Genomic DNA, 16,638 nt, shown 5'->3' with positions numbered 1-16,638 from the left:
TTATTAATACACTACAAAAACTGTAGTGTTAATTTAACACCATTCGGTATCTATATAGGACAACACCAGTAAAATTTAACACCAGATGGTCCTATATAGATGCCAATGGTGTAAATTTAACACTCCAGATTTTGCAGTGTACAAATGCTGACGGCTTCACAAGAAGTCGTAAAAACAGACAAAGGCGACATGTCAGGAGATCGACGCGGACGTTATGAGTGTCTGCGACTGCTTGTGATCTGTCGCAACGCTTACTGTGCTCATTGTGATCTAGACACTATAAGATGATCTTATTCTCTCAATTTCAAAGAGTGAAAATTCACTCCATTCGAGTGAAGATTCACTCCCACAGTCGGAAACTATGGGACTAGACGTTTTAGATTGTAATTCCTTCAATCGTAAAAAGCGAGTTTTCACTCGAGCTTCGACTGAAGTGGGTTTTTTCCCCAGATTTTTTCAATCTAAAATGAGAGTCTTTTTCTCTCTAAAGCGTCCAGTCCCTAATTACACTCTTTGGAATTTAGAGAGTACGGTGATGTTGAGACTTAAGATCTGTTAAGACTGCGCTGCGATGGCTGTTGAGACCGTGAGACGGCCTTGGGTCTGACCGTCCGGACCGTCACATTCACCGTGTTGAACTCCTCCTCACCCGCTAAGGAATCGGCGTTGCTTCCGACCCTGTTTCCTTTCCTCCGCACCATGTTCATGAATCCATGCCTGAAATGCTTGTTCTTAAAGGCATAGATGATGGGATTAGCGCAGGAATTGGCGAAGGCTAGGAGCACCATGAACCGGTAGAGCGGTTCGCCTAAGTAGGTGTCCGGAACGCCTCCAAAGTGGTAGATGTAGAAGCCGATCTGGTCAGGAGTCCAACAGACGATGAAGGTGATGATCACGATGAAGAGCGTCTCGATTACCCTCCGGCGGGCTTCGAGGAGAGAGTAGGCCGGGCTGAAGCGCGACTGGTCCCGCTGAAGCAAAGCTCGCGCCTGGGACTTCAAGGTCCGTACGGTGATGATGTTGGCCACCAACATGATGACCATCGGTATGAAGTACTCAAGGAAAAACACCGAGGTGGCGATGAGGTACCGGAAGCCTAAACTCGGCCAGTGGTTCTGGCATTTGCCCGTCTCGTTCAGATCCACTATGTAGAGATTGAAGGTATTGATGACCACTGAACTCAGCCACGTGCACGCCATGATGGCACGGGGCCGCCACTTGGAGAAAATCACCCGGTAGCGCATGGGGTAGACCACGGCGAAATACCGCTCCAGGGAGACCCAGGTGAGCGTGAGCAGTGAAGCTACGATGGAAATCCACATGAACACCAAGTTGAAGATCATCTTGCAGTACAACCGGCCGACCGGGGACATTGGGATGTTGGAGAGAACGGGAATTGGGATGATAAAGATTGAAGTTATCAAATCTGCCACGGCTAAATTCACTATGAAGGCGTTGGTCGTGTTCCGCATACGGCGGCGGTGGACGTAGACCACAATCACCAGAGTGTTGCCAATGATCCCAGTGATGGCGAAAATCAGCCGCAAGATCTCGATCCAATCCCACACTAAGGTGGACACCCATTCCTTTCCCTCAATCGGAGAAGTGTCGTTCTCCATTCTTTCCGAAGTAGAGATGCTGAATACTAACACTGCAAAAGATAATTCTTCCAGTCATACCATTCCGAAATTTTCAGATCAGCATGTGGTTTGCATCGCACATTTCGTGATTAGGACTACAAAAATTGCAAAGCATTTCACAAATCCTGTTGGTTCTGCTGTGGAAAATTTGTCAACGCAGTGTTAGCATGCTCCACTGAAGTTGACTCTGCCGGTGAATTGAGGATCCATACAACGTCAGTAAGGAGTTCGATCTGACGATAAATAAACCGTAACGCCAGTTCCCGCTCTTCAAAACATTCTTTCAAACACCATTCACTGTGTTACACACTGATCCGACGCGGGCACTGTCTTGTATAAACACTTGTATTTTTTATCCACGTTCAGTGGCGACGTCAACCTGTCAGACTTGGACGACCAATTGCCTGCTTGATGTCACATCACGTGACCTTAGCACAGGTGCCGAAGTCAGGTGAATTTCTTGTGTCACTCCCACGTACGCTTGTATTCACACGGGCTATAGTTTGCAAATACTTGTGCGATTGTCGAATAGTCAGTTCCCTTTCCTAGTTGTTACCAGGATTGTGATTTACGAAGTCAACCCCGCGATCCTTTAATTCAAATGACCGTCCAAATATGGTTTTGTTGATTGTGGTCTCTCATTCATTAAAAAGTACCATTCCACTCTGTTGCAGTGTTTACTGCCTATCTTTTACGTCGCCGCTTAGCCCTTAAGGGAATAATCAACAATATTAACTCATTTCCCTGCCAATATTTCTCACTTATTCGTTTTTCCTCTCATCATTAAAAAGTCTTTGGACACCAGCGGTTCAAACAACCGGACGACTTGTACATATTTGCTGACCGTGATCTTGTCAGCAAAACTCCGCGAGAGCTCTCGGCCAGCGGAGATCAAGCAGAAGATCGTGCCGGGCCGAGGGACGAAATAGCCCCGCTGGACGGGTCGGCTCGGACGCGCTAAACAGTTGCATTGAAAGGCGCCATACACTGCCTTGAACCGTCTTTGAAGAAAAAAAGTCTTGAGGCAATTAATCTTGAAAAATGACACAGGCCCTGGGTGGATAAACTCCGAGATGAAGACGAATTGTGCGTTGATGTTATCACTAGCGTGAGGGTATTCGCGAAAGCGCTATGCATGCGTTTGCACAGGCTGTGCGCCTATGATTTTTTTATACCTTACCATGTTTATGGGTACAACATGCGCAGACATGGCTACCTAGACCATTAGGTCATGTCAGATTGTCTCATTACGTGGCGTGATGCATGACGATGCTAGGGTCTGGAGCGGGTGAGCCACACGAACTCACCTAGAGGTGCCCGGTGACATCATCACAAACTTCACGGTCGCTTGGTAACAACGGGGACTCGTTTGCAGGCGTAAAATGGATGACAAGCACATGGTATACTGCAGATTGATCGTTTCTGTTTGGCAACGAGGTTGAGGAATTGACTATAACTGCTGCGGGATTGGCTGGTTTGGAGTAGTTCTTAGTTTGTGTGTGGATGTTTCGGTGAAAGGAAGGGAAAAAGATTGTACGGAACATGCATGGTAAACCACGCATTACTCGTTGCTATCTGGGAACGAGGTGGAGAAATCGATGTAACTGCACTGTGATTGGTTGGTTGTTATCGATCCTAGTTTGTGGTTGGATGATTTGATTCTGATTCGGAATGGGTAATTTGCATATTTAGGTTAAAAGAGCGGCTATACGTGGAAACTTTGGCAAATGTAACAATTCTTAAGTGAAAGCGTAAGAACCTCCATACCAACGCTTCCAAAACTTCCGTTCCATTACTTTGATTCGATGCATAAGAGCCAATAAGACGATCTCGAAAAGATCAAAAGGACATGATTTTGTACCAGCACCCAATTTATTATTTATTTTCTCATTTGAGAGTCCCAAATCGACGTGAAGATGCAATTTTCAAGTGCCCAGTGGATGCAGTTTCCAACATTACCAGGTGATCCGATACCAAAATGTGCACATTAAAAAGACATTAGCCCAGCACTCAGGAACCGATATCGGGTCGAGAAGCATTCATCAGTCGCCGCCAGAAAAAAAGTACTTTTTGTTAATGTTTGAGCTTATGAAGGAAGAAAAACAACACATCATTACCGACATGTGCGCGGCTTGAGAGAACGAAGCGAACAGGAGGAGCAACTTGACGCGGTCGAGTGGGGCAGCAAACACGGCCGTGCCGCCTGGCTGCTCCCGCTAGTGATGATTTTCTCGCACTTTCTCCTCGGTGTTGTTTTTTTTCGAAGCTTGAACTTTGAGCCGAACTCGACATTTCTGGCCACCGTTACTGCTGATGATCGCTCGGCAAATCTCCGGTCTAGTGACGATGAGCAAGAAAAAAAGGGGAAACAGGAATTACACGAAATTTGTGTAAAAGATCAGCTAAAGTTAAGATGCACAACATGCACGATCTTGGAGATTGTTGCCATGGAGATTAGCAACTTTAGAAGTTTAAGGTACGTGTCACTTTCAGCAGGGCACTTTTTATCACTTGGAAGCAAAAAAAAAACCTTAGCCTGAAATGAGGCTGAATCTTCTGTTGAATGAATATAATGGACAAACGCTGTTAACGTTTTTAATATTCGATTTCGAAAAAGCATTCAAAATTTAGTAAAGTTTATTTACAGAACACGTGGAAAATATTTCTGTCATTAAAATTTAAAAAATGCTGTTAACTTTTTTTTTATTATTTAAAAAAAATGATACATGTAGTAGATCAGGTATCCTAAACCAAACGTTATGAAGTTGACGAACCAAATACCATTAAATTAACAACTTATACTCCAAAGATTCCCGCTGGTGTAAACATCTATAGGAATGGTTGATTTTTCAAGAAATGTCCTTATTAAAAAAAAAAAAGAGTAAAATTATCCTTTGCAAGATAGATCAACTTGAACTAAGAGTGCCACACAAACGATAATATCAGTGCATCGCTTGCACTTTTGGCACCAATTGGGGCCCGACTCGACATTTTTACAAATCACCGGCCAAAAAAGCCCAATATACAATCCCCCCCCCCCCCAAAAAAAAAAAAAATGACAGATTTTCAAAGACACCACAGTAATAAATGACAAGCAATTTCGATCCACTGCCAGCGAAGTATTCTTTTTGATGAAGATGGGTACGATAACAAGTACGAAGCTCTCAGCGTGTCGCTTGGAGAACCGAGGCGGGCAATTATAGCGCTCGAGCCGGTAGGGCTGATTGCCAGTGAACAGCAGGCCCTCGACCTTCGGAGTCCGTACCCAGGGGGCTTGGCGGTTTACCTCAGAAGCTGACGTTCCGTTTTTTCCGTAATCTGATTGGAAGCTTCTCAAAGTGCGTCAAACGCTTTCCAATCCACTTTCCATCAAAACACTTCAAATTTGTGTTGGTCTTGTCAACTTTAAATCGCCACATTCTTGTGTTGTTTCGTAAACTTATGTTTGTTTGCGAGACACTGCTGTATATGGCCGTTCTCTGCAATACCAAGTTTTCATTTTCCTTTAGAAACTCTCTCACGTTGTCTTTTGGCCAACACCCGTCTACCTTTGTAAATTCTTTCCAAACGCTTATGAACGGACCCTTATTAGGAGACTTTTCTAGGACGCTTGTTGGCAGCAAACACGCCGCCATTTTGTAACCTGCCACGTGAGTTTCTGCACACGCGCACGACCATTTAATCAAAACAAGTCAACTAAATTAGTATGTTGCCCTACTGCACGTCTTCCACAACTCGAATACTGAATACCACAGAGAGTCATTGAAACACTAGGCCTTCCAATCGACAGATTTGAGTCATGACTGACTGATTGAGGTCGCTCTTGAATATAGCAGTCAAAAATGCTGGGACTGGGAAAAAATCCAAAGAAACTAGATTCTTATTTATTTTCTCCTTGATGAACACCTTCAAACTGATAACTTATCAACTCCAAACTGATGTTATTTTCAAACCGAAGAACTGGTAAGAAAGCAACCCAAAATGGAGATTTTTATATCAGCTGGTTAGAAGACTAGGACAGCATTTGAACTCTCGACCTTAGAGATAGCGCAATGGTACCTCTATGAACTACGCACTTGACTTTATTCTCCTTCGAGATAAAAACAAGTCTGCGTTCAGGTCACATCACATCTCACTGACCTCTTAAATGTACCTTATTGTTTGGCAAAATCTCAGTTTACGCATCTCGCAAAAAGCAAGACGTCCAGAAACAGTTCAACCGCCCGGTGTGTGATCTTTGACGTCGAGACGATAATTAGCCGTGTATGTAGCCAAACGCACCACAAAATTAATAGTCTGCACTCCTAGCTGTATTCCCATGTGAATGATTAACCCACCAGGGTAGACATTGCATTAGTTTGGTGTGATATTAATAGAGGAATCCTCTCGAATTGGAGCAGGACTGAAGATGAAGATGGTCCATCTTAACGAGAACTGCTCATCACTTCGCCACCGCAACGAGAGCAATCGAGGTAAATTAGTGCTGGGTTTGTTGCTACCGTATGCGAATCGGTATCTGTGGAACCATGGTGGAACACACTGCACTTGACCATTTCAAGGGTCATTCTGATACGTGATTGAAATCACGTTAGAACATTTATCATTTTGTTGACCTCCATCCTTCATTGGTGCAAAGCTGCTAAATGTAACAGGGTATAAATACGATCGTGAACACTTCCAAAGTGTATTAGGCCTATACCATGTTAAATTGGTGTGCATGTTTGAAATTAACTAGGAGTTTTGTCTTTCATACATTGTGGAAAGCTATCAGTCCCTAACTTGTTGAATATTGTTAACGTTTAAACTGAGATTTTATCGCTGGTGCTGTTTGAAGACAATTGTGACGATGATTCTTGAAATCGCGGTTTTTTTTACGAGACAGGTTTTAGTGTCATTGTGTTTAAATGGGAATATTCTTTAAACGGATTGACCAATTTCAGTACTTTTTTTATCTAAAGGGAGCTTATGAAATTGGCTTTCCAGTCATTAGTATTTTTGGTGCTACATATTTTTTTAAATATGAAATAAAATTGTTGGGGTTTAGGTTCCGCTTTTTTTTTACTCGCACTGTATTTGTCACTTAATTTTTCTTTCTTTTTGACTATGGATTCAATGTAAAACAACCCCCTCAACGGTCAAAAAGGGCAAAGAGATCTGATGTTGAGGGACCAATTTCTGTCCATTATAAAGGAGATCAATGGAATGACCATTGGACGCCATTTTGTCTCATGCACGCTGGTAAAGCAGATTATAACACGAACAGTTCAATCCGCTCGGGAACCAGCGAAGATCCCCAAGTCCTCGTTACCAGGATTAACAAAGCCCTCTGTTGTTCATGCGCGAAGTCCATTAATAAATCGGTCACCGTTAATGTTGGGTTGATTCTTTGATAAACACAATAATGTCGGTCAATTAAGGAACTAAGCCAAGCGTCGATGTGCGAGCGAGCGAGGGGAAATCTCGGTCGCCGTTCGCGTTTCGACCATGTTTCATTTCCAGGGTAATGCCCTTAATGAACTCAACTCGAGCACGGCTCACGTCTCCACGAACAATCAAAAATATGTGTCTAGGGATCATGACTGTCTGGGGAGACCATGCACACGAGACTCGTTTTTAATGCAGTCTATAATTAATGATTCTCCTTTTTTCTGGCAGACGACGGGGTTTGGGGGCATTGCGAGGTAACACTATAAAACTATTCCATTTAAGCGGTTGCTACGGGCTTTAATTTCGCGGCTGGGCGTGCACTGTACGCTTGCCCATGCCAGCTTTGTTCGGAGCTCTGTCCATTCATCACAAGACGGGCCACTCCGTCACCAGTCCTGGCCAGCAACACTTCTTAGCAAGAGAGGAATAAATGAACAAATCAGGTTGGCGTGGATCGAGCAAGATTGATTCGTCAATAACTCAATTAGTGTCCGACAAGTGAAGTCAGTTTTCATCGATCATGTCTTTTACTGTGACTGAGGTGCTATCATAGTACATAGAGCGCCGGCCCTCTCTGGTCAGTCGTTTTTTGGAGTTTAACCGAACCTTCATCCTCGCCCCCACGGGTTACTTTATTTTCAACCTCATTTCCAACAGTTGTGGTGGGAGCGTATTGCTCGACACCGTGGGAACGACGTTGCCCGATCCTTCTTATTGAGAGAATGGTGTGTTTCTCCCGCTTGAGGGCGCGCATCATTTGGCACGAGTCAATGTTACATTGGATATAAATTTCCAGTCAAATTGACTAGATATTTGGGTGTAACTATAGCCAATAGGATCAGTCAAAATCGCAGTATTTCTAATCATTTTTTACCAAAAACTCTACGGTAATGAATGTCACAAGCTAGCGATCAGCGTATTTTTCCATAGCGACTCATTTTCAATGTGTTCTCGAAATATGGAGAACCAAGTCAATAATTTACCATATTTTTCAAGAATGTATACACTACTTCATAGAACTCGCAAGTGCTTGTTCGCGATCGTGGGGGTCGTAGCTGAATGTCATCTGATATCACGCACTTGTTGTTATGGTAACTATGATCATGGCACACGCGCAGGCCACCGGTTCCTTGAAATTCGTCTCATGACATTTTACTAACTGAAGAGATCAATTTGAAAACGATCTTTGGTTTGGATTGAATTTTCTCAGCATATAAGAAAAATCGATCATTTTTATGTTAATCATCGAATTTGCATCATTGTTGATCTTTTTTTATATTGCTTATCTTTGTTTGGACTTACTGCAAAGAATTCTCAGTTAGTGATATAAATAAGTCAAGATTGTTAAAAAAAAAATTAAAAAAAGATGAATAGCTTTTGGTTAATCATGTCTGACTATTTTTGCTGCAAAAGTGAGGGTGCTAGTTTTTAATGTGATCGTAAAGCACCCTCATGTGACAGAACAACCATTCAACCAGCCAACCACTGCCACGCAAGGTCAGGTCTCCCACAATCCTTTGCGTGTCTTGCTTGAGGTCAAGGCAGGTGGGCACCAGCGAGAAGAAACTGCAACTCCTACATAACTGAAAAACCATGAAAACCGGCGGCAACCGGCCAACCGATCAACGTCAGGATACGAGGCGCACAACATTTGCCGCTGACGCTTTTTTAAAATCGTTTATGATTGGACCATTTGGCGGTAATGAAGTCATATGAAGTACGCCCTCTCTCGCCATAATGGTTACATTGATCCTTTTCGTATTGAATTATTTTCTGTCCAAAGCCTGTCTACATAAGTCATGTCACTTTAATACACATTTATGAATTAATTGTCACGTTACGTGACACATTTGCTTGCTTGAGCATTTACGAAACAGCTTTGAAGGAAATGCACTGTCTGCCCATATCTGCGTAGGCGTTGGCTGGCTAAACCGCTTCAATTTGTCATGAATACGGTACGAGTAATTAAAAGAACACACTGACATGTCACGTGTCACATTACCTAGACTTACCAGAATGAATGTGGCAGCAGAGTAAATACGAATAATTTGTCACCCGTGTATGTGCACTTTTAATATGTCCTTATGCCGTACTTTTTGTGGTTCATAATGGTCATGGATTGCAGTTTATCTCTCCGTTAACAGATGTGTAGAGCACTCCAAGCTGCCATCTTTTTTGAGCGATCAATAATTCACTGATTAACTTTTTTCTCACATTCTCTTGCACTTTGGACAGTTGACATTCTACGCTTTTGCTGTAGCCTTTCGTTTGGTTATAGCTTTCAGTCGGTCGGATCTTGATTTCGCTCGTACCCCCGCCCTGCAAACAGGACGCTGGGATACTCTGATAAATTCACGCTCTGATTGATTGGATTTTGCGTGACCAGTGACCTGCACGTCATCAAGGTCAAGACTCTGAAAGGTTTGAAACGGCCGTTAAGACTGATTCATTACTCTTTTATTCCAGTTTAGAGATGTTTTTACTCGTTGAAACGCGTAATAATGTAGGAAATTCTGTAAAAAAGTATCTGTGATGTAAATTTACAATTCCCGTCACTCGCTCAGACTCCGTTCGAATCACGAACGGTCGGATTGCATTATGCGATGCTCAAAATTTTGTCCACATGGTCCGCAATGAAACAGAAATCCCATCCGGTATGGAATGTGCGCAAGATCTTGATGAGCGCTCTTTAAATCAAAAGAGGGCGCTCTCCGAGTTTGCTGACAGCACAGAGTTTATTGCACAATGATGTTCCAAAAGCTGGACTCAAAATGGACGCATGCAGCCTTTTGGCACTGATGTGTGGTGACGCGAAGCAATTCTATGTCCAGGAGGCCGAGGCCTGCCGCAGTTTTCGCATTTCTATTTGTGCTCAATTCGGCACAAGAGGGCGCAATACTTGTTATACGGGGAAGAAGAAACAGAAATTTAAGTGTTTATTAATACTCTTTCGATTGGCCGAATGATTATGCGACGCTTTATTTTTTAAATTGTATTGTCAGACAAATGAAGGACCAAGGATTGATTGGTAAATCCGGGAGTAATTTCCGGCGAACCAGTGTTATAAAATACTACGGTCGCGCTGGATACAAAAAAAACCAGCGTTTGGCATTATTTACCAGACGCGATTACAGGTAATGACTTTGACCTCTCACTGAGCCATTTTAATCAAGAGGAATTTTTTTTAAACCCATAATAAGAATCTTGACATATAATATTTTAAATAACACATTACCTCTTCTTGCCGTCAATGTCACTAATATTTAATCATCCATTAAAAAGAATCTTGAAGCTTGTATGAGGAACATAACCGTATATTATTTGAGTTTGCTTGTCGACACGCGTGACCCAAAATCAAACACACTTCTAGGTCGTGTCATCACCGATAATGACAGAGCAAGCATCATCAAGTCGGGTTGTAATTACTTATAAATTAGCGAGCGATTTCCTGAAACACGGAGCCTCTCCCATGGCCCAGTCTGTCTTTTGATCATCGAAATAGTTCAACGTCAGACACCTAACTTGTGATCCGTAAGTGAAGTTAATGTTTAACTTCAAATTGAGCAGCGCGGCCGGAAATTTGGTTTTGAATAAACACTAGAAGAGCCAGCAAGAGTTTGCTGTCTGTGCATGAGGGAAACGGTTTCTGTGGACTGAGCACGTACGTTCGAATCGTACGCCAAAAACATGTGTATTTACATGATATATCTGGCGTCAAAGGTCGCTCACGGCCGTTTCCTCCTGATCCTCCTGTTGCAATCATATCCGATCTTTTGATTGTAGAGGTCGCTGGTTAACATTAGCTGTTAAATACATCCGGTGCATTCTACGACGGACGGGGTACAAAGTTTTATGGTAATTGCACCGTCAAAGGGCACTTGGAGTTTTTCCGTCCAGGTGAGGGCACTATATACACACGAACAATTTATCCTTCACTGGTTCCCATGTGCTGTCTTACTATTGGAGATCAATGCTGCTCAGTTGATGGATACCAGGGGGAACGTGCCCATAGAACAATGCAGCAAGAGAGCGATGGGTAAATCAAGAGTCAATGAATCATTGTGTCTGGAAACGCATGGGATTGTGGGTGAACCTTGCAGAACTGAAGGGCCCATGAGCAAACCCACTGGAAAAATCGAGACGCTTGGTGGCAGCACAAGCATACCCTCCCGTGCACATGCGCATGCTCCTATCTACCGTCAAAATATGAGGCCTACTTTTAAATTTCAAGATTTGATTAATTTAAAGACGGAACTGCATTTGAAATAAAATTGAACTCTAATTAATGCACGCCTTTTAACCATTAGCCATTTTAGGGATCTAAACACTGCCGCTCGCGAGTGTTTGGATGATTGCGAGTTAATCTTCAACCAAACATAAAAGACTGTAGCTCTTTACGCTTGACAGACGCACTCCATCTAGTTGATTGTATCTAGTAAGGCACCATTGCTACACGCACGACTTGATCCGACCGCCCTAGCCAAATACACGATTCACTTAATAAATGGCCCATGGTGACATATTAACGTGTGTGTGATGCGCGAGCGTGTACAGGAATGACCCGCCATAAGGTGAAACTTGACGAAAAACCACTTAATGTTGTCATCTTCGTTAATAGGTGAGACATCTCACGCACTACAAACAATTAAAATGGTTTCACGTTCAGACATATTACTCTACCGCATAATGGTCATCACGATGTCACTATTAATAAAGATTTATCTCGACAGTTGCTAAGCCAGTACTTCATGGGAAGGCGTTCGGTCAATACCCTCCCGGAGCATGCGCATGCCTCTGTCGCCGTGAGAACATTATTCACAATTTTAATTCGTAGCAACGCAACATTATAGCACGGCTGGTACCGCGACGACATTGGTGATACCACCCGTACACTACGGACAGGCTACTTGCTCACCAGGCCGTCCCACCGTCTCCCGTGTGGTCAAGATAAAAGTCTGTATCGGGCCTCGAACACGCGCACCGCCGTGTGGCGTTAAGCAAACTCCAAAGCTTTATCTCTAGAGGTCGCCCTTTCAATCACCGAATATTCATTTTATTTCAGATCGCTGCTTCTGCTTTTTGTTTCCTTTTTGTTGCATAAAAAAAGCTTTTCGATAAATGTTTATGTCAGATTTCTGCAGATTGAAACTATCAATCATTAACAAATACTTTGACAACAACAATCTTGATAACCTCTGTATAAGGTTATCACGATGAAAAGATAATGTCCGGTCATTAGTTGTTCGGGACCCTCAAACGCGCCAGATCGCCAAAGGAAATGAGCCCTACTATGCTTATTTGCTTTGGTTTCTACGAACTTGTTCGTCCGTGTACTCAAGCTGGACAACGGCCATCAGATCTCGATTAAGAACTCGTGTCTAATTAACCACGAGAACGAAAAAATCAGGACTTCAACTCAGGTGACATGTGGCGGAACCATGTCAAACTATAACAAAACAAAGTGCCTTGTCGGCGTTCTGCGTTAACCATCCGGCCATCTTCCAGCCATCTTTATCGCGCCAAAACAATATGGTGATTAGAAAGTAGCCAATCGGAATGTGACTTTGAAAAACGTCATCGCTTGATCAGCCAATCAAAATCCCTCATGTTTGGGTACAGCTTTCAAGATAAGAATCAACACTTCCGTGCTTGTAATAACAATTGCACAAAATGTATCAGTTGCTCCGACATGCCAAAGTCTCGGATGTAGTCTGCAGCATCCCATTTCTTTTACTGAGGTTACCATGGTAACACACGAGCCATTGCGCGCCTCTGTGTTTGGCGAAGGAGCTATGCGTGTTGGCTTGCGTATGCTCGTCGTTCGATGTCATTTGATATCCCAATGCGTGAGTGCTTTAGGTCCGCCTCTCCTTTTTTTCGTTGGCAATCTTCTGAAGACAACATTTGCAAAAGTGTAATGCGACTTGTCATGTTGGGATGCAGTCCTGTCTGACTGTGCTTCGGATGTGCAGCAATAACTATTAGGTGAGTACTCGACCGTTCTTATGTCTTTGGCAGTGCCAGAGGGCCAGCCGAGTATCCTGTTTGTACCTATCTCACTGACTGACAGACTGACTGACTCCCCGACTGACTCCCCGAGTGACTGACTGACTGACTGACTGACTCCCCGACCGACCAGCGCTTGTGATCCCGTGCGGACCTGTGACATAAGGTAGCGCCATGGGCTAACTACTGCACGTTGTGTATAGACCAGATGCATGAAAAGATTTACCAGTGAATTCGCTCTTTTCACGCTCCGCCATTGGGCATGTACAGCCTCGATCTGGCATTTTTACACAATAAAAATAGCCGGTTCAGTGATCTGAACCCCGACGCGGGAATCACTGAGCCGGCTATATTTATTGTGTAAAGTTGCCAGACCGAGGCTCTGCACGCCCATGGCGGAAGTGTGAAAAGAGCGAGTAACCATTCTGATGGAACATAATTTTGTGTGCTCTAAGGCCAGCTCCACTAGATTTGCTTTGTCTTGTTTCGTAAGGTGTATATTTATATTTGTCGGTGGCACCGAGCGATGGTAAATCTCTTCTGCGATTTTGTGCAAGATGGATTTTTGAAGAACCTCTGAAAATTCAACATTTCGAAGAGTATATGCTCTGTCATTATTAAGACTGAAAGATTCGAAGTGTGGGTGGCGGTTTGTTTAGGCGAGTTTGAAACGACGAAACGAGTGAAATGAATTCGCTCAATAGGATTTAAAAAAAGAAAAAAAGTCAACTATAACAACGTTGTTGGTACAAGTTCCAAATCAAAACATTTGATTAACACATGTAGCTGATGCTTACACACGTAACGATAAATAACGTGGCTGTCCATTTAGATATGCGCGTTGCTATAATTGGTCAAACATGAATCGCTAAATAAATGGAGCTGCTTATTTTCCCAATATATTTGTCTGATGTAAGGCTGTCTGTCAATATAAGATAAATGACGCTTGTCATTTAGATAAGCAGTTTATTATGTTAAATAAATAAAGAATCCCACAGACTGTGGAGGAAAAAAAATCGATGGTTCCTTCTGATAGAATGCTTCACCCAAACCAAATACCGCAGATCGGACGTGGAATAATTATGTAGCCTTCTGAAAACAATTTGACAAGTCAACCTTTTCTCGGTAACTCGCTAATTTATCCCACCGCGAGTACAAACACCGAGTCTACTTTGGACCTAGAAAATCTATAGGCCTATTTTGTAAATTTGCCGAGGCTTTTACCTTCTTCAAAAAATTTGGCTAAATCCCAAGTTGATGTTGGATATGCTGATAATGGGGGAGTACTGCTCATTTTCAGGCTTTGTTTGCGCACTTCTTTATCGCTTATTGGTAGTGTTTCCTTTTCCTCACGCACAGGATATCGTGATATCGCGATATGACTATTCGTGACCGCGCATCACGGCAACCATGACGTTCGCGCATGGTGGAGCCCATCACGTTATAAAATTGTGAGTGCTCCTTACTGTATTGTTAATTAAGCGTTTTTTCCTCTTTCCTCACGCACAGGAGATCGTGATATCACGATGTGACTATTCGTAACCACGCATAACGGCAACCATGACTTTCTTGGTGGAGCCCATCACGTTCGACTGGAAGAACATCCTTCGTATCATCTTCGCCAGTGTCGGTATCGTCGGTAACACCATCGTGATCATCGTCTACGCTCGCAAGCGAGGCGTCGGTGCGGGGCGGCGCACCGGCCGGCGCGTCCCGCGCAGCGCCACCGACACCTTCCTCCTAAACCTCGCCTGTGCGGACCTCCTCACCTCAGTACTTATCATCCCAAGACCTTACTTCAGCCGAGTAGAGGACAGACCCCTCGGCCACGCCTACTGCCGTCTCGTTAACTCGGATGTCTTTCTCTGGACCTCCATCGTGGCTTCGGTCTTCACACTAACATTCGTCTCCGTGGAGCGTTGTTTGGCCATCGTATACCCTCTGAAATACCGCAGGATTTTCTCCGGTAACCGCGCGCGTACCATCTCGCTCTGTATTTGGTGCCTGTCGTTCATCCTAAACACCTTCAATATCTACTGTGTAAGTGTAGACCCCGTGGCTTTAGTTTGTATCTCGGCTTATCCGACCGTCGGTTACCAGGGGTTCGTCGGTGCTGGGCTTTTCATCGCAGAGTTCTTCGTTCCTATGATTGTCATGATCGTCACCCACGTGATGGCCATACGGGCTTTGCGAGCGCACGCCAGGACGCTCTTATCCAGGAACGAGTCGCCCAACAGCCCCGCGTACTCGCTGCTCAACACCCGCCGGAAAATCATCGAGATGCTGCTAGCTGTCGTGGTCACCTTCATTCTGTGCTGGTCCGGGGACCAAGTCCTCTTTCTAGCCTACAATTTGGGTATGACAGACCCGAACTACCTCGCCACCGAAACTTATCAAGCCTTCTTCTTGCTTGCCTTCGTCAACTCCTGCGCCAATCCCATCATCTACACGTTCAAAAACCAGAAGTTCAGGCACGCGGTGAAGTGCCTGATTGTCGGTCGCGGCCGTGCGTCGAACAGGGTCGGCGACGTAGCGACAGTGACGCTCGGGATCGAGAACGGACTGTCGCAGATCAGTCTGATCAATGCGCTGTTTCTGACCACGCGTGGAAGTCATCCCCAGCCTAAACTCAACACGGCTAATAACAATACAGACAGCCCCAATCCGGTACATCTGCTTTGATCACCCAATTTGGTTCCGACATTCGACAACTTATCCCAGTATGTGGTACACGTCACATGTTCTCGTGGTACTCGTCACATGCTCTCATGTGGTGTGTACACATTATTATTATGACGCTTGCACATAATTTGCTGGATCACAGTCGACCACGGTTGTTCACCAAACGTCGATTTTATCTTCAGATCCGACTTTACTTCTTGCTTCGTGAGTAGAAATACACCACATGAAAAATTCTCTATAGGTCTAACCTTTGGCTAATAATTTGAAGCAGATCATGGGCCTCAGCTGAGCCAGAGTCTGCCAATTGATTGGCCTAAAATCGTGAAGCTCGTGCCTGAGCTAAACTGAACGGGGAGTCGAAGTTTGGTAAACCCTCCCCACCTATAGAAAGACGGTGATAATAATTCTCAGTTCTTAATTGAACAAACACTGTGTACACCGAGAAACGCTTGCATTTCCACGCCAGCATCGCTGACATCCCGCCAAGTTTAACCCTACGGTAATGACCGTCCGAGACGGTCGTAAGGGGTCGCAGACAATTAGGCACACTTGTTGCACTACGTGGACATGATCAACTGCAGATGTCGTCTATCATCTCAAAGCCAAAAAAACCTGTCATGTATAAATCTTTAAGGCTTTATAACGACAATGCACATAAAGATATTTATGGGGGAAAATATTGCCTCGAAACAAAAATTTCTCAATTAAGACTGTAGTTAAGTAAATTATGTAAAATGTATACTTCTTGAAAGACGAATTAGACTTTATCACTTCATCTGGACAGGTTTTATTTGAAAAGGAATTTAAAAATTATGACCGGGTGATCTACAAAGTTATTATTATTATTATTATTTTCATTATCAATCATTTCTGGTAATGAAAC

At 43.8% G+C, this 16,638-nt stretch overlaps 2 protein-coding genes across 2 annotated transcripts; one reads left to right on the top strand and one right to left on the bottom strand.

Moving 5' to 3' along the window:
• Positions 1-545: 545 nt before the first annotated feature.
• LOC119719685 (cholecystokinin receptor type A-like) lies at positions 546-1,619 on the bottom strand. Its single transcript, XM_038189180.1, has one exon. The coding sequence runs from the start codon at positions 1,617-1,619 to the stop codon at positions 546-548; it is 1,074 nt and encodes a 357-aa protein (XP_038045108.1).
• Positions 1,620-14,589: 12,970 nt separating this feature from the next.
• Positions 14,590-15,767, top strand: LOC119719606 (delta-type opioid receptor-like). The gene has a single exon (XM_038189087.1). It carries the CDS (start codon positions 14,634-14,636, stop codon positions 15,753-15,755), a length of 1,122 nt encoding a protein of 373 aa, XP_038045015.1. The 5' UTR covers positions 14,590-14,633; the 3' UTR covers positions 15,756-15,767.
• Positions 15,768-16,638: the final 871 nt, after the last annotated feature.

This window comes from Patiria miniata, unplaced genomic scaffold, assembly GCF_015706575.1.
Source record: "Patiria miniata isolate m_02_andy unplaced genomic scaffold, ASM1570657v1 HiC_scaffold_8, whole genome shotgun sequence".
In the NCBI taxonomy this organism is placed as follows: domain Eukaryota; kingdom Metazoa; phylum Echinodermata; class Asteroidea; order Valvatida; family Asterinidae; genus Patiria; species Patiria miniata.
Note: the sequence above shows the minus strand (reverse complement) of the source record. Positions and strands in the feature narration are given on the sequence as shown.

What these genes read in the sequence shown, in the direction of transcription:
- LOC119719685 (XM_038189180.1), bottom strand. Translation starts at nt 1,619, where the DNA reads ATGGAGAACGACACTTCTCCGATTGAGGGAAAGGAATGGGTGTCCACC.
- LOC119719606 (XM_038189087.1), top strand. Translation starts at nt 14,634, where the DNA reads ATGACTTTCTTGGTGGAGCCCATCACGTTCGACTGGAAGAACATCCTT.